This window comes from Lates calcarifer, linkage group LG21, assembly GCF_001640805.2.
Source record: "Lates calcarifer isolate ASB-BC8 linkage group LG21, TLL_Latcal_v3, whole genome shotgun sequence".
Lineage (NCBI taxonomy): Eukaryota > Metazoa > Chordata > Actinopteri > Centropomidae > Lates > Lates calcarifer.
Window position 1 is genome coordinate 18,211,896 of NC_066853.1, and position 21,201 is coordinate 18,233,096.

At 38.5% G+C, this 21,201-nt stretch overlaps 2 protein-coding genes across 5 annotated transcripts in view; one reads left to right on the forward strand and one right to left on the reverse strand.

Moving 5' to 3' along the window:
* LOC108876017 (neurobeachin-like) overlaps positions 1 to 3,216 on the forward strand; it is a 186,317-nt gene extending 183,101 nt beyond the window's left edge. Inside the window, 1 exon segment of the mRNA XM_051065349.1 lies at positions 640 to 3,216. Within this exon segment, the coding sequence (XP_050921306.1) occupies positions 640 to 730 (91 nt within the window). The 3' untranslated portion in view covers positions 731 to 3,216.
* On the reverse strand, positions 2,859 to 21,156 carry LOC108876026 (serine/threonine-protein kinase DCLK1). 4 transcript variants are annotated; one of them, XM_018665288.2, is made up of 17 exons: positions 20,984 to 21,156; positions 20,178 to 20,536; positions 19,415 to 19,797; positions 18,843 to 19,189; positions 11,625 to 11,724; positions 11,153 to 11,269; positions 10,634 to 10,728; positions 9,605 to 9,692; positions 9,318 to 9,487; positions 8,761 to 8,880; positions 8,390 to 8,536; positions 7,569 to 7,702; positions 7,343 to 7,420; positions 7,068 to 7,164; positions 6,843 to 6,923; positions 6,599 to 6,712; positions 2,859 to 5,012 (listed from the first exon to the last, which is right to left on the reverse strand). In XM_018665288.2, exons 3-17 carry the CDS (start codon positions 19,773 to 19,775, stop codon positions 4,806 to 4,808), a joined length of 2,256 nt encoding a protein of 751 aa, XP_018520804.1. In that variant the 5' UTR covers positions 19,776 to 19,797; positions 20,178 to 20,536; positions 20,984 to 21,156; the 3' UTR covers positions 2,859 to 4,805. The 4 variants fall into 4 exon arrangements, with proteins under 4 accessions (XP_018520804.1, XP_018520805.1, XP_050921307.1 ...); XM_018665290.2 differs by adding an exon at positions 5,682 to 5,755 and having other exon boundaries at positions 4,955 to 5,012; positions 20,178 to 21,156; XM_018665289.2 differs by lacking the exon at positions 20,984 to 21,156 and having other exon boundaries at positions 7,068 to 7,161; positions 20,178 to 20,575.
* Between the last annotated feature and the right edge of the window lie 45 nt (positions 21,157 to 21,201).

Below are 21,201 nucleotides of genomic sequence, written 5' to 3' on the forward strand. Positions count from 1 at the left end.
ATGGAGGATGAAATTTGTTAACATTTACACTAAATGTTAACGTTGAGTGTAAACTAAGCATCACAATAATGATCACATTAGGGAGTAAAAATACTGAAATTAAGTACTACATGCTATTTCTTAAACATTTTGTCATCACTTAACAAATCACTTTAATGAAATATTTTAAGAACCCCTTGATTCAGTTATAGTCTCTCTCCTGAATAGTTTGACATTGCTCAACACTTGGTGAGCCATGCTCTGTAACACCATTTACAGAGGAGCATTCTGCCACAGCTCTGTTCATTGTGCTTGAGCATTTAAGCCCTTCGGGTGTAGCAGTATAAGACGACCCTGTGAAATCAGCTGCTTTTCCTACATACCAGCCAGCCACGGACACAAGGGCTAAGGGGTTACAGAAAGACACTAGGACTCAATGGTATACTTGTCAAAGGAACCTGGTAATTTATTGTCACAGCCCCTCATGACCTTACTATGCTCATTTCATTCGCCAAACCGATCATATGCATGGAAATGATCAAAATTTTTAGTTTGTGGTTGTTTGGTTTTCAGTTTTTTCTACATTTTATTTTATAGTTTTTTCATGTTTGCTGAAACTGGAATTTCATGTTACTTTTTCATGGTTTTGTTGCTCTTCAGGACTTTGATCACAGGCATGGCCTCTGGCAGTATCGTGGCTTTTAATATCGATTTCAATCGGTGGCACTATGAGCATCAAAACAGGTACTGAAGAGACAGATCCACAAAGCAGAAGGCAAGTGAAGAGGGTTAAGAGGAACACCTATCGACCAGTGACCCAACTGTGCTGCAGAAGACCCACAGAGCTTGTAGAAGATCATGTGGACTGAAGAACATCAGCATAGTGTAGCTAATAAAGAACAAGGTGTGCTTACATGTGTTCACAAGGCCTCTTGTTCGGGTGAACTTGTTGCCATTTGTCTGTTGCTGAACAATCTTAACACATTTTCTGTTGGTTTTCATGTCTTACCTGAGCACCAGCTGAAGCATTTCTCAAACCAAGTCAAGCAGGTCTGTTATTCTGGACAAGGAGAGACTGAGATCAACTTAAGTTAAATCAATTATAAAGTCAAGTTTAAAACAGACTTAATATAAGTTCTTGTTGCAAACTGTGAAAATGCAAAACTAAATGAATCCTCTGTTAGGAACATTTATACAACATTTGTATGGCGATGCATATATCACTTGGAACACTTTTCTAGGAAAAAAAGATAACCTGTATATATGGACCATGTAAAGTGTTTCTTCCCTGTAAAGGCTGAGATTTAAAAAAAAAAAAAAAAGTTCTAAATGCTATTAGACTAGACATCATGTTATCAACATTTCAATCATGTGAACCATGTATAAATGTTCAAAATGTCTTCATTGCACTTCAGCTATTAGTTAGCATTACATGTATGTGGCCATTGTTTACTCATTGTTATTAAGAGTGGTCAAATGTATGTGTATGTGAAAACAAATGTTCATTGTTAATTTGTTGTGTTTGAATGTCTATAGAAGAAAAGTCTAATTCAGTGTGAGCTAAGTCTTTTGTGAAGTATTTGTTTTTGATTATGTCGGCAGAAAGGATAAATTGAAATATTTCCGTACTTAATTTAAACTGAGGACTATTTTCTTTATTAATGGAAAAAAATATATAATTCTTACACTGTAAGATCTTAAAATGATTCAAGTGGGACATTTGTAACAGCAGTTATCAATCTTTTGTTTGTTTTGTTGTTTCAGTTTCTTCCAAAAACATATCTAGAGGATTAAATGCTAGATTTGTTGGATAGTCTCTCATGACTGTTAGTGTGTTTGTGGTAAAGCTGTAAGAAATTTTGTAAAAAAGGAAGTGTCATTTTTAAGACATTCTACAATTGTTGGCACTGCCAACAGTAATGCTGTTACTAGTGCATCTCACAGTTTTTCAGTTTGCCTATTTTTGCACAAAATGTTTGCTCATCGATTTTAAATCTGTGAAATCATGAACACAAGTTCATGCTGTAACACCATGCATTGGTAAGCAATATTATAACTTGTTTGCTGAAAAGGTCTGAGGAAGGGTTTAAGCCGTGTCACAATAAATGATCCAATGATTAACAGGCAAGTGCTCCAAAAGTGACTATGGTCTGTTTTTGGTGATATGAAAGAAATTGTGTCTGAATTTAATTGCTGAAATGAGAAGTCAGTTGCTGTGAGTTGACAATTTAAAAATGAACAAAAATATGCAAATGGTTTTGAGTTTGCATTCCAATTTTCTAGTGGTGCTACAAAACACCACCCTGTCCAAAGCTTAATCTTTGCATGCTAAGAGCTACTGAAGGCATTGGGTTTACTTTGCTTTCCTGTGAAATCATTTTCATTATTGTGAATTTACATGTTTGACAAAAAATAATTTTATTAATATGTTGGCATTCAGCAGTGCATTTTGATTTTATGTAACATTTTAAAATATGTTATGATTTGTAAACAACTTGTTTTTGCATTGTTTTGGAAAAGGTAGGATATGTTTGAAGCTTATGTGATTATATCAAAATGAATAACTAAATTCAACTGCTATCATTTTTTTTGTGTTTTTAATAAAACTGAATATATATACCGGTCCCAGGAGTAGTTCTTGATGAGATTTTACTCACGTTATTTTGTAAACTGCTGCTAAAAGATTTGTATCAATGTATATATGTAACTAAAGCTCAGTAAATTAATGCTACAAATGAGTAACTGATGGTACACCTTTGAAAGCGAGCTCATTGTTTGGTTATACTGCCATCTGCTGTTTGGATTTGTTACTGTAAACTTGCAGCAAGTTGTCAAAAACAGTTACCCACTGACTCATGGAGATAAGCTGCTGACTCAGATTAATTAAATCCTTTTTATTTCCAGGTTTGGTTTCTTTGCAGAGTACATTGTTGGGAGTTTTTTTTTTTTTTAAGTTGTTGTGAACTGAAAGTAAGTATTACTGCTTTTTCTCATTCAGGTTTTATAACGTCCTTACATTAATGGAATATGGATGAATATAATACAGCATTCACATTCTCTATCTGCTTCCACTTAAAACTGACATTCCCAGTTGTCTTTGAGTGCCATTTTGTCAAACTGTATATAAACATTACATGTTTTTCAGATGATGAAAAACAGATACTGTCTAAAAAACAAACATTTCCAACAAGTCACCATCACAACTTGCTTTCCTTGTGCTTTTTTCCTCACCCCCGTCAGGTCAAAAACTTAAAAAGCCCTTTAACAACAAAGTCAGTGGTGCGATATTACATTTCTGTTAAAATACGTATATACAAGACTTAACTCAGCTGTGATATGACTATAGTCTTCCTTAACTGAACTGCATTCACCAAGACAGCATGTACAATGACAACAAAAATGGTTTTATATCTGACAGGCGTATATTGAAGAGTAAGTAAGACCAGAACAACTGATTTAAGATGCATATTAGCAGACATGCAGGTTACAGTCTCTGATGAAAGGAAGAGGACATTCACATCTATGGATATTTTGTCTCAGGTGATCCAATGAATGATGTCGTCAGAGGACATACAGTACATACAGAGCCAGACTTCTTAGTCATGTTGTTTGATCTGATTATTAAAAAAAAAAAAGTACTGACTGGCTAAACAAATATTAAAATAATGGATTATACTGGAAGCACTGCTGTGTTTACCAACATTTAACTTGTTTCTTATTTCAGTGTGTGGGGAAAAAAAAAAATCCATGTTGCACAAGAAATAACTGCCCCCTCTGACAGAGAAGTGTGTCCGTTGGATACCAATAATACCAGCAACAGATGCATTCTCACTTATTCCAGCACTGCGAAGGACAAATTTGATACTGTGCTCATCGGGCAATACACCTAATTGCACTTGAATCCACATGTGCCAAGGCAAGGTTTTACACATGCACTTACTACCAATTACACAGCACTGAGAGTCATCTGCACCACCACCGAATTACAACCACACTCTCACAGACACATAACAAAACTACTACTTAAATAATCATCCTCAAGCACACAGATAAGCTGGACCATCAACAGTCAAACATTAGTGCTCTCAATTCTCTAGGAGGCCAGCTACTGGGTGGCAGGATAATATTTCTCCTACACAAAAATCTGCTCAATACAGATAATGCTTATGGTATAATATAGCAGCAAGTCTTATGCACCAGAACCTCAGGTACCACAGCAAAGTAATCTAGATGTTATACAGTACAGCAGAAAGGTGACTGCTGTGCCCAGATTATATTGAGAGTGTCATCATTGAACAAGTATTTGTGTTCAAGTCAGTATGGCAAGTGATATGCACTAAACATATCATATCACAAAATCATGGAATTTAATATTTAGAGGCTAAGGTTTCAATGTTTTGCATTTACACCTTCCATCAAAAAGCTAAGTGCCTCATGAAGCAAGCTGTCTTTCCTGCAGTATGCAATATAAACCAGTAGAGGGCTCTCGAGTACTGCAATGAACCAGTGCTTGCTGTGAAGAAATAAGGCTTAAACAATTTGGTGGCTTTTTCAAAAGAAATGGGAAAATACTCAAGATTGTTGCATGCTCTTAAGGTGTATTCTTTTATCCAGAGACTATCTGACCCTTAATCTGATCAGTGTATTTTGTAATTAAAATAAAAATACTATGACAAGGAATAAATAAAATAGGTACAGGTAATTATGCAGTCTGTGAATGTCCAAGTCACCAGACTGAACCCAGTGTTGGGTTTTTTTCCGTTTTGCACTCCACTCTCTCCCTTTTCCATGGAGGGGTGAGCAATGGGGTGGCCTCAGGAAGGCTGTTAGAACGGAGAGGTGGGTGAACGGACAGTGTCAGTCGAACTTGGGGAATAGTCCTCAGACTCAGGTGTGAAGTCAGCGCGGGAGGGGCCAGGGTTGGCATTGTGAGAGGCCTTGGCACCGACACTGTGTGGGAGATGAGGAGCTGATTTCACATCCTGGTGGCGTCTTCGTCGGAAAACTTGCTTCTCTTTATCAAGTGGCGTGGTCTGAGAGAGGGTGACACAGCAGTATCTGTTAGGTTCTCCACAAGACCACAGAGATGAGGAGTAGCATCCACTCAACCACCAGAGGCACTTGGTGAAATTAAGATAAGCCAATGTTGCAGTTCTATCCATGCAGTTCTATCTGAAAAACTGCATTTGCCTCATAACTCCTCTCCTTAAGAAGTTTAACTTCTTGTGACAGGGAGTTCAACTTCATCTTGTGACACTGCAAACAAGTGCAGCGCTCAACAAAACTAGGAAAAGCAACAAGAGGCAATATAAGGTCTGCCAACGTCAGGTGCCTGACATCTTTGCCTTTGACAGCATTTCTTAAAAAGAAACAAAAATGCACTCAGCTTGTGAAACAAAATCCAGTTGCTCGGTACGTTACATGAGCCCTCAAACGCATTCAGCATTAGGATGCATAACTTTTCTATGCAGATTAAGTAAATAGCAAGGTGAACTGCACGACCAGGTGAGGGGACACAGCCACAGCATTAGTGAGATGAAGTAACGTGATAAAGTGATTGATCTGATGACGTAAGTCAGGACGAGGCATGAAAAGGGCTCCATTGAGGGACAATGGATCAAACCCTTTGGGGAGATGGGAAATGGAGACTGCCAGCACTTTGCCATGGAAGCACTGCATATTAGCGCTATGCTGTGTCATACCTTATCCAGTACAATCCTGGATGCTGGTAGTGGTCCAAAGACCCTGACCTCTGGATGGTTAAGTCCTGGTCCAGCTGAGCAGAGAGAGATGAGTGCAACTCAGGAGGATCACCTTGAACTCAAAGAATCACTGACCTGATTAGCATTAAGACGCACAACTCTACACTTCTGTTATAACTGCTATAACAGAAGGAAAAAAAAACTGGAAGAAAAGTATAATGTCACTGTCGACTGACATCCTGTGAAATGTCAGAAACATCTCAATTTGGCTACTGACAACAGAGTGCTTGCTTACCTGCAAAGTAAATCCCACCCCCCAGCCATCAACGAGTTTCTTACTTCCAGAATAAGTTATTTATCTCTCTGCCAACTGTATAAATCCAGCTCAGCTTTGAAACAAGAAATCACATCTACCGAAACCTAGACATTGTAGACCAACTATATTATTTACAAGATCTCCTAACAGCAGTGCTGACAGTCCATTAAAAGAGGATGAGGGGCCAGAGCACACACAAGAAAACCTGGCAGCAGGAAGCAGATGGATGAACTAATGTGCACACAGAATAAAGCAGATAAGTTGCCAATTTATAAAATCACACACGCAGGAAAAAAAAAGGTGGGTAATGGATTAATTTGCTGCTTTGCATAAGCAGACAGTGCTAGCTTCAACTTAAAACCAATGAATGAATTTTAATGAGATCCAAAGGATAAAGAGAGAAAGGTTTGGCACTCTTAAGGAGGTAAGCAAGTGCATATGGGGAACACTGTGGTTCAAAATTTCAAAACTACAGGTTTTTCAATTTTGAATGGCATTTAAAGCATCATGGCTGAAGCAGATTCATTAAGCCAAAATTTAATCTACTGATGCAGAACTGCAAGCAGTGTAAGTGTGTGGAGGGGTGCGGATCAGTGCTTACTGTAATGACTGACACTCCTGCTGTGGTGTTGCTGAGCTTGGGCCCGGTGTTGAAGTGCTTCTTGATCTTTCCAGCTACAGGCAGCTGGTGCTCATTCTCTGACACGCCATCATCCTGGAAAATACAAAGAACAAAGCTTCAGCAACTTCAACTGCTGTATCACACTGCATGTTCCTTCTTAGCAGTACTTGAGTGTACAGAGGTGATTCTGGTGAAAGGACCGACTTCAAAATTCTGAACTTACATTGACCCAGGAGTGATCGAGCACCTGTACAGCTGTGTATCTCTGCTCGATCTCTACCTGCAGCATCCCAGTGATCAGAGCCTACAGAAAGGCATGTTAGTGAGTCATGAGTACCCAGTATAATACTGTATTATTACACCACAAAATACAGATCACTGTCACATTATGATGTTTCACTTTGAGCAATAGAGACGGCAGATGAGGAGAGCACTTCTAGACACAAACCTTGGCAGTGTCAGACACATTGTCCCAGTATGGGGCAGGGAAATCAAGTTGGCCCTTCAAAATCTGTTCAAAAAGAGCCTCCTGATCTTCACCACTACTGTGGAAAATTAAAACAACAAGCATTTTATAAAGCTCAACAGTAAGTTCCACGTAATAGTCTTAAGTCTTTAATGTGATGGCATTTTGATTAATGTAATTCAAACAAATTGAAAAAGATTGATGTGGTTAAAACATCATAATTCTCAAAGTAAGCCTTCTCATACAAGAGCACATACCCTCGGAAAGGAGGAAAGCCACACAGCAGTATGTAAGTGATGACACCAGCTGCCCAAATGTCAACCTTGAGGCCATATCTGTAATGGCAAGGGAAGATAATAAATAATAATAAATAATAAACACGTGAATTACTGTAACATTTTTTTATTGGAAGTATGATCATTGGTCTTTCATAACAAATGCCCTAATTATCATGTCTCAGGTGATGCAACTCCTCTCACTCACCCTGTCTCAGCGACAATTTCTGGTGCTACATAGGTGGGTGTGCCACACACAGTATAGAGGGGCCCATTGACGACTGTAGCCAAGCCAAAGTCACCTAGTTTCAGAGATTTACTGCCATCATGATGCTCATAGACCTGTGTAATACACACAGTAAAAGAAAACGAGTGACTGTCTGTAAAAGATCACCAAAAAAAAAATACACACAAAGTGCAAAAAGAACAGTTTTCAAATGTATCTTTGATAAAAAGGAAAAATACAGCAACTGCAAACACAGATGGTCTCTATGGAATAAAACTGAGCTTAAATCATCATATGAATATATTGTATAACAAATAGCAACACTGCAACAAAAAACTGCAGTTGTGGCTGAGTTCACTTTAAGGTAGACATCTTGTTTGGATCTCAGTTTCTTCTTTTGCTTGTGTGAATGCATGTACTGCATTTATTCAATACTGAAATGTTTAGTGTTCTGCTTCTAAAACTACATTTCAGAATTAATAGTTCACAAGTATTTTAGATTTAGGTCAGACTTTACGGGTGGAATGTGCTAGAAATGTGAGTGTCAAATGACCACAGTTTGACAGTGATAAAATAAATGGCTTCTGGAGTTGTGCACAGTAATTTCATTTCATAATGTATTTATTAATCTTATGTATGTTGCATGCCTTAATTTTGTTAGTTGTAGATGCAAGCTTATACGTATGAGCTTAGGAGAAAAGTGACAAGGGGAATGGGCAAGGGGATTAATAGAGTACAAGAATCTATGAGAAGTGAAGCCAAACTCACTGTCAGTGAGGAATCTTTGGTAGGGTCATACTTACCAACAGGTTTTCAGGTTTTATGTCTCTGTGGACAATGTTGAGACTGTGCAGGTACTTGATTGCACTTGCCAGATTGAACAGCATGCAGCTGGCGTCTCGCTCTGTGTATTTGTTAGAAGAAGTGATTGCATCAAAGAGATCGCCCCCCTGGAAAAGAGTACCAGTTGTTAGTTTTCAACCATCTTAAAGAGCTGATGCAGCTGAACGGTTTAGGGGATTTGACATCAACTCTTTATCCATTAACAGGGATCAAGAAAAAAAAACACACCTCTATTAAAACAAGTTTATAGTCAGAGCAAATCTTATTGACCAAAAGCATAACACAACAAGCACTAAAATACAACTTTCAAGAATCAATCAATGTGTAGTACCTTGACCAACTCCATTACAAGATAGAGATCACTATGAGTGTCCATTTCTTCAATTAAAAGTACGATGTTGGGATGTTTCACACGCCGAAGGATTGACACTTCACTCTGGATCATGTGCTCCTGAATAATAAAGGAAATTTAATCAAAGGAATTCTATAAACACTGCATGTGTGAAAAGAAATTATACACATACACATCAGTGGAATGGGAGAGTGGTTATCCTCCTTTTCAGTCATTTCAGAGAAAATGTGAAAGACAAACCATTTTCAGAAACATTTAAGAAATTTTGAATGATAATTGAAATTTGATGCTTCTTATCATGACTAAAAATAATGCGATATCTTGTCAACAGAAGACGACAGAAGTTCCACAAAGGCCCAAGATTTTAGTCCCAGAGGAGACAGCACCATCTACTGACCAGTAATGAAAACTAAGAAACTGAATGAGGATCCAAAACAGAACTCAAACAATATTATATAGAGAAAAGAACTTGACTGAAAGAACAGTGAATAAGCACAAATTTGGTGGTGTGATAATTGTGTCACAACTGAATTCACCTTCCCCCTGCATTTATCTTTACTGATGATCTTCAGAGCGTACTCTCTTCCAGTGGATCTCTCCACACACTCCCGGACCACAGCAAAGTTTCCATCCCCTAAAGTTCTCCCTACTTTGTACCTCTCTGCTATGGAGGCAGGGACTGAGGGGTAGTCATCCATTGGCTCAGCTTTGAAGAAAAACAAATAGAGGATATATAATGTAAAAGTATAATGTAATTTGTAATTGTAACATTATCAACAAAAAGTATTTTTCCAGTATATTTACATATTATGCTATATCTTACCTTCACTGCCAGGCCCATCTCCTTCATCCATCGAGCTGCAAACCTTAGTAGAAGCTAAAGAGAGTGAAGAGCCACTGTGCTGAGATCCCTGGAAGGAGAGATGGCCATTGAGAGTGAAAGACACACTGACGTACTTGTATTACACAAACTTCAGAGATGGCAAAGCTTGTAAAAATGTGATTACAGCCAGCTTATACAAAGCCTATTTGTTCCACTCTGCCAGCCTTGAGTATGCAGTTTGAGATTAGATAAAAATAAATCAAGCACGGTGAAACATTATACTAACCTTTATACCAGCAGAAAGACTGGCATTTGGTTTGAAACGGGACAGAAAGAAAATAATATCCTCCACCACAGCCACAATACAAACCCCAGCCAGACTAATGATTAATTAATGATGGTGACACTGATAATTGGATTTCACTCCATAGTTGACTCTGCTATGCAGTCTCAAAAACTTGCTTGTCCTCCCTGGATCTATGATAATCACAGCGAAAATGTGCTGCAGCAGTACAGACAATGTTTAATTCTAAAGATGGCTCTAAAGTTCATAGTACATGTACAAACACAGCTTGTGTTGATGTTTGTTCTGATTTTTTTCCCCCCAAACTCAGAAACATGTTGTATATAAGCTGATATTGACATTTGTGCACCTGTGTGCACAGACCTGTGTTCACCAATGGCATCTTTTTAAGACCTCTCTGTGATATATATAGATATAAACACTGCTGGCAATGTTTCCAGTTACATTACCGCTAAACAAAAACCAACAGTAAGGCCCATGATGTATATCTAAGAGGCTCACACATATTTGCTGGGCAATATTCTAAATGTTATTAAATTCATTCCCATCAATAAACTGCAACGTTTGTGTTTAATTCCATGTCTCTGTAATATTTCTAAATATTATTAATTGATGGAAAGAACTGTTAAACTCCCTAACAAAGCCTCTATGGTATGATAAATGACATCATATAAAATAAATCTTTAGAACTTTAATTTATTCACAGTAAAATTAATTTTCATTACCTGTCGTCTTCGAAGGCTAGCTGGACTGGTTGGAGAGGGGCTTGGAGACTTTCCAGACCGAGGTGTAGACAGCTGACTGCCTGCAGTGCCATTAGCTATCAGTAAAGCAGAAAGGGAGACAAACAATCAGTGTCATGGTGAAATGATGCATAATAAATTAAATGTACTTTCACTGTGTATATGTATGCATGTAATCCTTTAAGAAAATATTCTGAAACTTAGAACAAAACAATACATTAGCCTTTGTTTCAATGGGTCAAGACACATCACACACACACACTAGATTTGTACTATCTTTGTGAGGACACTCATTGACATAATACATTCTCTAGCCTCTTACCCTAACATCAACTATCATAACTAAATGCCCAACCCCTAACCTAAACCTGATTCTAAAACCAAGTCCTAACCATCAAATTTAAACTGGGCTTCATAAAAATAGCTATAAAAAGTACACACACACACACACACACACACACACACACACACACACACACACACACACACACACACACTTACCTGAACCAGTGGATGAGGGAGACTTGCTCCTGCGGGACATCCCGCCACTTCTTGGAGAAGAGCGACCCTGTATGGAGGGTAGCCTGCCATATGATGCAGACTTTGCCACCCTGCATTCTGTAAAAAAAGAAAAAATGAAAAGACACTGCAGCAATGTTTTTCCTAGATAATACTAGACTACCTTACTCTATCTTTAACAGTTGCTTTGAATCTGTGACAATTTGATGTTCTGTATTAGTTTCAGTGTAACTTTATGTAACTAGCAAGTAGCACAAATGTATTTTTTCTTTTCTTTTTTTCCTTTTTTTTTATAATCCACATTTGGCATATTCATTATTTACTTGAGACACAAAGTAAGATGATTTAATAAAAACCTATTTACAGTACCATGAAAAAAAACTGAGACTGATAGTACGATTATGCTCTACCCTACTGAATGATCCAAGCCTTGCATAAATGAAAGAACACTTACCACTTTCATCCAAGTTGAAATCATCCTGATAACGAAACTTCTCAGGGCCACAAGCAAAGAATATATCATCATCCCCAAAAAAGTCCTGAAGACATGAGACCTAAAGGTGGACATGTTTCTGTCAGTTATAGTACAAAAACAACTTCTATGTGTATTCTTCCCAGTGATACTCTATATAGTATCAATTCCAAAGAGTACAGTTTTCTTGCAATACCTGACACGTGCAAAGATAAATAAATAAATAAATACTTTATTGATGAAATCAACATTCAGGCCATCTCAGTGTACAAGAGAAAACCAAGAGAAAACCATAAAAGAACTACCACTAGATTAAAAATACACAGCTGCAGTCAAGCAGACACACTAAAATTGCATATTCAAAACAGCCAAAGTACAAAGGGAAAATTAATGCTACTGTGTGTACAGCATATGAATAATGGAATTAACATTTCTTTCTACTTGTGTATCAGCATGGCTGCAGATGAAAATGTCTCTAGGGTAACAACTAAGAAAAGACAAACTCCTTTTAAACCTGGATTTTATTCATTACAATCTGTGACAATGGTGTCTGCTGGTCATTAAAGTGTTTCCATCCCTAGTGGGAGAGAAAGTTAATTGTCTTCTATTGTCCAGAACAATTCAATATAAAATCATGTTAAAGCATGATTTTAAGAGGGATAATCACATCAAGACACAGTAAGCATGTTGTTCCTCAAATTCCTCCTCAAATCCTTTTTCACAGTTTACTAGATCTTTTAGCCCAAAGCTGATGCGTGATGGCACAAAGTGTTAAAAGTATCAAGGCATTATAAATTGAATCCGCAAAATAAGCCTAAAATTTGAAACTGTTACATGGTGAGAAATTAAAATGTTACCTTAAGCCAGTAGATAGCTTTAATGGTCGAGAACTTTTGTTAAAATAACATGGTCACCACATATCCTTTTATCTCAATAATAAGAGAAATGTAAATGATAATCATTTAAATTTTTCTACACAGAGAAACTGAATGACTCAGTTGATGCATCTGCTGCTCTCATTAAGATGGACGCCCATCTTAGTGAATGCAGTGTCATAAATAAATGAAGATGCTTATCGAGTCCTGACCTTCTCCTCAAAAGGCTTAGTGATGTGCTTAACTACAGCAGTGTGCCAGGGAATGCAGAGCTTCTGTTTTCATTTCCTGTACAGAGGCGTGAACTCAGCAAAACCTTTGTTCACAAAAATTTGATCCCATACCGATATCAGTTATTATGTGGACATTTGTTTTGTCTTGAATTAGCTGTTAAGCTGGATATGACTGATTGTAAATAAGATATAATCTTTAAATTAGAGCTATTGGGTAAAACAAACAATTCATGATTGTCACCTAACACATCATAGTCGTGTTTTTACAATGTAGTTGACGACAACATAATTTAGAAAACTGAAATCTGAAAAAAAGAGAGCCAATAGCAAACATCTAAATTATTAATTATCTCATCATTTAGAACCATGCAGTGTTCAGCAGGAGTTTAATAAGATAACTTAAGTGCTGAGATATAGAGCAGAGGCCAGACAAGAGAGCCAACACAGTCTATCAACCACGCTGCCCACTACCCATATATTAAATGTCATGTTATCATCTACCTTAGTTATGATGCGCCAATATTCTGGTCTCTATTGTACAAATCTCAGGTTACTTTGGAAGAAATGTATCCTTTAAAACTGTCAAGTCTGTCACTGTACTTAAGAGAATACATTATATGCAGTTTCAGTATTTTTTATCCAAAATACTGAAATGCTTGATTATCCACTAAACAAAAGGATTGGTTTATCAGTAACCAGCAGCAAAAGCACCTCCAAACAGCAAAAGGTCATTCAGCCATTAAATTTTAAAATAAACACTGAGCACAGAGGGGGGCATAACACAGCCCTTTTCTCTGCAGACACCCCACTCTGATGGCCCCTGCCCCCAACCCCTCCTCCAAAAGAGTGTGAAATCCCAAAGGGAGGAGAGCTGCACAGCTGTTGCCAAGGAAACCAGACAGAATCACAGCTGAGTTTGAGACGATGAGAGGGACATGGCTACTTTAAGATCTACTGTCAGATCCTATCTGAAGCACTGAACAGTACAAAGTGCAGACAACAGAACAATGTCATCATCAGTCTAGGCAAGCTGGAATAACATAGAGCACCTTGTCGCTAAGACACCGAGTTCAAATCTGGCTTCCGACCTTTTGTGGATATCACCCCTGTGACTCCCACTCTCTCTCTATTAAAACTGTCTAACCAAAGAATGACCAGAACTTAAAAGTTGAAATAAGCAATAATTAAATCCTGACATGAAAGAAGTGACATACACAAAAGGATTGTGGAAGAAAATTAAAAAAGGTAGACAATAGCTACTAAACAGTAAAAGCCGTTAACAGATCTCATCAATGGTATACATCCACTTAACAACAGTGTCCAATTTAAGAGAATATGGATTGCTTCATGTAAGATCTTATGTCAAAATGTGGTACACTGATTTCATTTAAGCAACTCCCTTACTTTTTAAAAATATTTGTCATGGATACTAGGAAACAGGAAGCTTATGATGGAGCTGCAGTAACTAGGGCAATCATGAATGTGTTGCTTTATATTGATTACTAATGCCTGCTGGCTCAGTGACACAGCAGCTCTATCAGGCCTACCATCCCCCTAAAACACACACACACATTATGGTCCTGGAGCATCCTGTGCAAATATTGATCGTCAGGGTTTTATCTGTGATTCCTGCAAGCACAAGCATTGCTCCTGAATTTCACTCAAATGAAAACACAATGGGAGGGATGCATGCTATAGATCCTAATCAATCTGAGCCACGATAAAGACCACAGATTACACAAAAGACACAAACTGAGGTGGAGCAGGTGGAGCTCTCCGGGGTTCTGAATCTCACCTTTGAAGTGGAAGACTGAACACAGCAGCCAGTCAGTCAACATGCCAGAGAAAAACATGACTCCTCTTGACATGTAATTTTAAACTGGTTGTAGTTCCATTTTGCATAAGTTGTCCTCATGTGCAGTTTGAGAGCATTTTTCTTTTTTTGGAAACATTGCAGTAATTTGTCTTCAGGAACCAAGTTCAATGTAATGTACATGTTTTCTATACTATGTGGATCAGAAGGCTGTTCAGCTAGCAACTAGAGGAAAATGGTGTATTTATAGACACTTACACATACATGATCAGAGATTAAAATTAGGTCTGGTGCAGAGATCTGTGACATAACTGCAGCTGCAAAGGCAAATATGAGGAATAGCTGTCTTAATAAGTGCAAGTCAGCATCATACATAATGCTGACATCCTTACAGACAAACCCACAACCCAAGCACACACAAACACATATGTGCCATTACACAAGCCCACACATCTCCACCACTCCTAATTATCATATCCCAGTCTTGAGTTACTATATTTAGACCTTAGAAGCTGTAACAATGTCTGACTTTCATAGCCACAAGCAATGGCTTGCTTGCTGATACAACAAAATTCAATTACCATATCATGCTGTAAGATTTTAGAATACTGTTATAACACCAACTTTAGCTCAAGCATAATTAATATTAATTAATAATATTAATAATATTAATATTAATAGCCTTAGTACAAAAAGAGGATAACATAGAAAATTTCCTCTTTATACCAAATGCAGTGAGACACTAAGCAAGTCACTGCTCTGTGTTTAACAGCCAAGTCACAGCAGTAGGTGAGAGGAAAGCCAGACAGCCTCCCAATCTCCTTCATGCTTCTTTCTCCTATTTAGTTACAGTGAGATGTTTAGAAATGGCAGGGTTTGCAAGTGATATTCACACAACACAAAACAATAACTGAAAGTATATTTTTTCATAAATGCATATATAAAGAATGACTGTTACACTGCTATAGCTGCATCAAAAGACAGCCTATCATCTTTGAATACCATCTCTGTCAGGCATCCTGACACAAAAAACAAATTCCTACTTTGAAATGAATGAATTTTCTAAGAGGGCAATGAGCTGCTATGCAGCATGCAGACATGACATCTGTATTGCAGGCATATCCAGGCCAAACCAAGAAATAGCAGAGTCAAGGTCAACATGAAGAAATGACTTGGAAAACATGTTAGGTTCTGCTCCCTGGCACATAGCACCATAAATCTCATACCCACTTCCACTCTGCATCTAATTTCTAAAGCACAAATGGGCTCTTTATCACATCTACTGATACATAATTTCACCATGGAGAATTAAGCCTTCACTTTCGAGCATTGATGTCAAGCCAGGCTCTGTCCTCGGGTGGCTGTTGACATCTATTTCAACAAAAAGTGTTGCCTCTGCTGAAGTTAGTGGTGTGCATAATACAATTACAGTGCAGAACCATATCCATTACAGTGGGGATCGGAATGCCATGGGGCAAGTCTTGCCTCAAAGGGCCTCGTCTACAGGGTGCTTATTTCTCAATAGCTTTCTCTCTACCTTGTGCTTGCACTACTTTCAGAGTGGATAATGTTTTATTAATGATTGGTCATCTGAGATTTATAAAGTGCAGCCCACTTTAACTTGGTTGTGTCCATTTGGAAAACTTAAACCTAATTCTCATGGCAGTACACCATTACAGAGTGACTCAGCAGTATGAAAGGTTCACAGCCATCAAGCGGTACCACCCACCAGGCAGGTCTGCAAATAAAATCATGAATCATAAGATCATGTGAATAAACAAGAAATCTCAAAAATCATCACTCATTGCAGAGAATCTAGATGTCGATGAGAATTTCATCAGTCTTAATATCCTCATGTTCAAACTGCAGCAAATTCATTGATACAAAAAATATGGAACAAGCCATAACATTTTAATACATAAACTAGTAAGCTAGTTGTGTTTGGAAACTTTACCAACTGATCATGTATGTGTGTACATAAAACAAACTTGCTGGAATAATTGTTTCAGCGGTCAGCCAAACTCTCTGTCTCAGGACCAAAAGCACAAGCAGGTCATTTACCAAAGGTTAAACACCCATGAAAATTGGCCCTTTGATGCCAATGGGTGCTTATTTGGCCATCTGGAGCCACAATATGACTAAAAGTACAAAAAGCAGAAAAACTAGAGCATGGAGCTGAAGTGCCAAACACATAATACAACAGCTTTATTAGGAGGCATAGATGAAATTGAAGTCACTAAACTGAGGAAGCAATCGAATGGAGCAAATGTTTCACTGTCACACAGTATACAGATGGGCATCTACATTTGATCTATGGCAATATCGTGTCTATTTATGCTTTGCTAAACAATCTATGTTCCTAAAATAATTTAGAGGATTTGTGAAGGCAGATTTGTTTGTTGGTGTAAAAATCCCCAACTGTTCCCTCTACACCATTACAGAATGGGTCCTATCCTGGGATTATAGCGCAGCCATGTGCTCCATCTTGCTGCCATGTGTATAATAAGGCTGACAGACCAAGCACTGCATCTATGAGCCCTCTCACACTACACCTACAGTCCTGACATCACTACTGCACCGCTCTGCCGCAGAGGCTGTTCCTTAGCAACCAGCTCAGGAAACCATGTCACCATAGAAACCATGAGAGGGAAAAAAAAAAACTCATTTCTGATAAGGATACGAATATAGAGTGCAGGTGATAGAGTTGATGAAGAGAGTTGATTATTTCTGTGGGATGTTTTGTAACTAATTTGCTCAGTCAAGCCTATGTACAGTTGCCACCTATCCATATCGAGAAAAGGATACATATCCCAACTGGCAACATTATCCTAATAATCCATAATTCATATAATGTATGGGCACAATGTGGTTTTAAATAAGCAACTTGCCAAAAGAAATATTAATATCACCACAGTACAATTATGTAAATAAGTACTGTCCATACAGTTCATTTCAATGCATATTTGTCTGATACAACTCACTAAGTGAATATCTATTTAATAGTGTGCCCCTGTTGGTAGGAATATGAGATAGAGTCCTAGAAACCTATTTCTCGTAATACATTTAGCAAATACTCCCAGGTGACTTTGGGCCTACTGGGCTGTCTCTCTCTTTGGGTAAGGAAGCAATTTGCAGAGACATGAATGAAGAACAGAACAGACCACCTCTAATATCAGAGGCAAAGTTCTATTTCTTTTTAACTCTCAAAATTCTCTCATTGTGCAAGGAAAACTCAACCTGCTTTGACTACAAATGTGTATGTACGCCTCATGTACAACATGCTGACCTAAACTTCCATGTGGGACAGTACCACACATGTAAAGACAAAAAACAGAGAGAATTTTTTTTTAAAAACCAAAATAGCAGAATACCTGTCACCACAGCCATGTGTATCTAGGTACTGCACACAGCCATGCTATGAACAAATGCACAAAGGTTATGCCAGACTACTTTGACTTCTATCCAACAGAGTCATCCTTCCCTTTTCCCACTTGAAAGCAATTAATAAACTAGTGGTGGAGAAAAAAGCATAAGATAATGGCACTCTTTCAGGTGTACAGCACTTAAGGTTGTCCTGGCTGCTTTGTTGTATGTTTAAAAGTAGTTAGCATACTGGAAACAAACCAGAGTATGGGCTAAAGATGTGGGTTTAATGTCTCATCAAATTTATAGCAACTAGGATACTTTTTCAAAACGTATTGGCTAAAAAAGTGCAACCAGCTTCATCAACTGCAAACAAACAACAGCCTCATTACATCAGATATATAACATATATTAACCATATATACGCCAACAAATTCTTCAAGCAGCAACTGTTTTCCACTACCTGTGCTCTGGGTGGCACAGTTGTGTGTAGTATGCAACTGGTATGATGCATGTTTCATGCTTCTTCTATGAGTGAGGGGAGCACTAAAACCCATACACAGACAGGATGGGCAGATGTCAACATGACTTCACAAAATTAAGTAGGTAATTTTCTTAACTGGTATAGAGTGTATCTTATATTCTCATGCATAAACTTGTGCTGTATCCGCAAAACTTCTTATTCTATTTTCCTAGAACTGTTTTCCACGGAAAAAAGTCTTGGACTTTGAAATTGTATGGGAAAAAAACTTTACATTTTATAATTCCTCTTATATTAGCAACTTTTTGGTTTCACTTTAGACTCCCAAACCAACTGGCTATTTGAACGATTTCAAATTTCTACCCCACTTGGAATCATGTTTTTGTTAATATTAGAGATCTGAAAAATTAGTTAACAGATGTGAGGTTCACTTACCATTTTGCCATCAACCGTAAACAGCCTTTTGACGACTCCAGAGTCAAGCTTGATGGCATCTGTGATGTCAGTCATGACTTGCTCAAAGGAGTGTGCAGTCTTCTTGTTGAGCAAGACCCGTACAGCCTTGCGAGGCTTTACTCCACTGCGGACAATGGTTACCAGTTTGGGCCTAATGAAGTCCTTGCTCTCTTTAGTTTCTGGGCATCCCGCCTTGGCACTACCAAGGGAAGAAGGGTCACGGATGGAGACAGCAGTCCTAGCACCAACTGACCAATTGGGATTTACATTCTTTGTGTATTCCAGCTTCTTGTAGGGCTCTATGGATGCACAAACATAGCTCTCTCCTGAAAAACCAACACATATTTATAGATTTTCTTTTTGCTCACAAACAAAACACATACATGGAAGATTTAAGCCAAGATCATAGGACAGTTGTTACCTCTGTTGTACAATGCTGAGGAAGTCATGCATTTTGTCTTGACCTACATCGGCTGTTGATCCCAATCTCACATTACTCAATATAAACTAAATATGGGGCAAACTTACAAACATTCAGGAACACTGCTCACCTTCCACCAGCTGGTCCATGCTGGTGATCTTTGACATCCCATCAATGGTGTATATGGTCCGCACACCTTGAGGCAAGTTGACGTTATCTGACAGGGATCTTGTGAGGTCAGCCAGGAGTGCTTCTAGAGATCTAAATCTCTCCTGAGAAATGGCATAAACAATCCCTTTGAAGTAGCGGTCCCCATTGCGGTAGAAACGAATCTTCTTGGCCTTCTTTTCTGAGCTCAGTGCTTGGAGTGTCTTGGTTCTATATAGGCTGCAGTGAGCGCTATGAGTGGGACTGGGGAGCCCATTCCCTCTTGAGCCCCTTCGGGTGTATCTCTGAGCCTTGTCCCGCTCATCAAAGTGCTCCAGCTCCATGACTGTGCAGTGCTATTACACCCTAAATAAAGCAATGAGAACACTTACAATGTGAATATGTTCTGTAACTTGAAACTACATAATACATTAAAGCAATTAGGCTAGTCAGTCTAGTTACTTACACTACTGATACAAGCTTTGACGGTGCTACGGCTGCTAATACACACGTTGGGAAGTAACATGTCACACCCATTTCATGCTCCCTGGTGTGTCTCAATTCAACCTTTATAGCAATGAAATTCTCATGCATTTGCAATGGATAATACAAAATCAACCGTATACACCTGTTTAGGGATCTTGGCTGAAAACGTATTGTAATAGGTAAACAATAAAAACATATAATGAAGAAGGAAAACGCTGTAGAGCATATGGATTTTCTTGTTTAAGTGCAATCTCTCTTACCTTTGAGGTGAGGACAGATGCAATCAAACGTGTGTCTGCAAGTGCAACTTGTCTCAGTGAATCATTTATTCATCTGATGCCTCGGATGAACCATGCGTCCCTTTGTTGCCCCTGTGATGGTGTTGTCTGCCTGCCTGCCTGCCGTGTGTCTACGCTGCTGTGTGCTCACATGCAGAGAGGAGGCAGGGCTGTAGCCGGTGTCCTCCACCCTCCCCTACTCATCTTCCATTGCAGTGATTTACACCGGACCGCTCGGGTGTCAGCACTGCTCGTGCACGTTGCTGTCAGAGCGCGCACTCGTAGAAACCTAGGTGCGTGTTTGTATTATGCGCGTCCATGTCGAAATTGACTTGGGATATCTATGAATTAATTTACAAAAGCCAACAATCACCAATTATCAGTTATCTTACAACCACAGACAAGCGTTTAATCAGCCTAAAACGACTACTTCATCCATTTCCAGGTGTTCACTTTCACCATAGCAACTTTTAGCATCACGCTAACAAGCTAGCAAGCAAACTGACCGAAACTTAACCAATACAAACAAACATTTTAAAACAAAACGACAGACTTTAGAGAGTTCGGGAGTAGGCAGGGATAACTGGAGGATAAACTGGGGTAAGGGGGTAAGGTTGAGGTCAAGTTAAGCATGATAAGATGGTTGGGGTTAGGGTTCGGTTCAGTTTGAGGTGAGGGGAAGTAAATATCGACGGAAAAACAAACTTCGACAAAATACTACTTAATTCCGAGCCTTGGAATCTAATACCAACATTAAGAGGCCTTTCTGGCAGTTTCCGTTAACCTACCATTGTCAATTATGCAGATCTAGTCAGTGTTCAGTTCGTAGCTAAGCCAAACACACATCTGTGGCAAACATACCAGGCGGGTTTTTGTTTATTTCCGGGTTGTATTCTTAATATCACTGCCGGGAAAAAATAGGTATTAAAATTATTTCTACTCCCTGCTGACCGAGCAGGCTACAAGCTGGGGTAACAGCCAATAATGCACTGCAAATCTGACAAGC

Excerpts from the sequence above, each read along its gene's own strand:
- LOC108876026 (XM_018665288.2), bottom strand. The coding sequence starts at position 19,775 with ATGGAGCTGGAGCACTTTGATGAGCGGGACAAGGCTCAGAGATACACC. Across the intron at positions 11,725-18,842 it reads TTACGGTTGATGGCAAAATG|GTCTCATGTCTTCAGGACTT; the intron begins GTAAGTGAACCT and ends GTCCACCTTTAG. Across the intron at positions 9,488-9,604 it reads AGATGGGCCTGGCAGTGAAG|CTGAGCCAATGGATGACTAC; the intron begins GTAAGATATAGC and ends TTTTCTTCAAAG.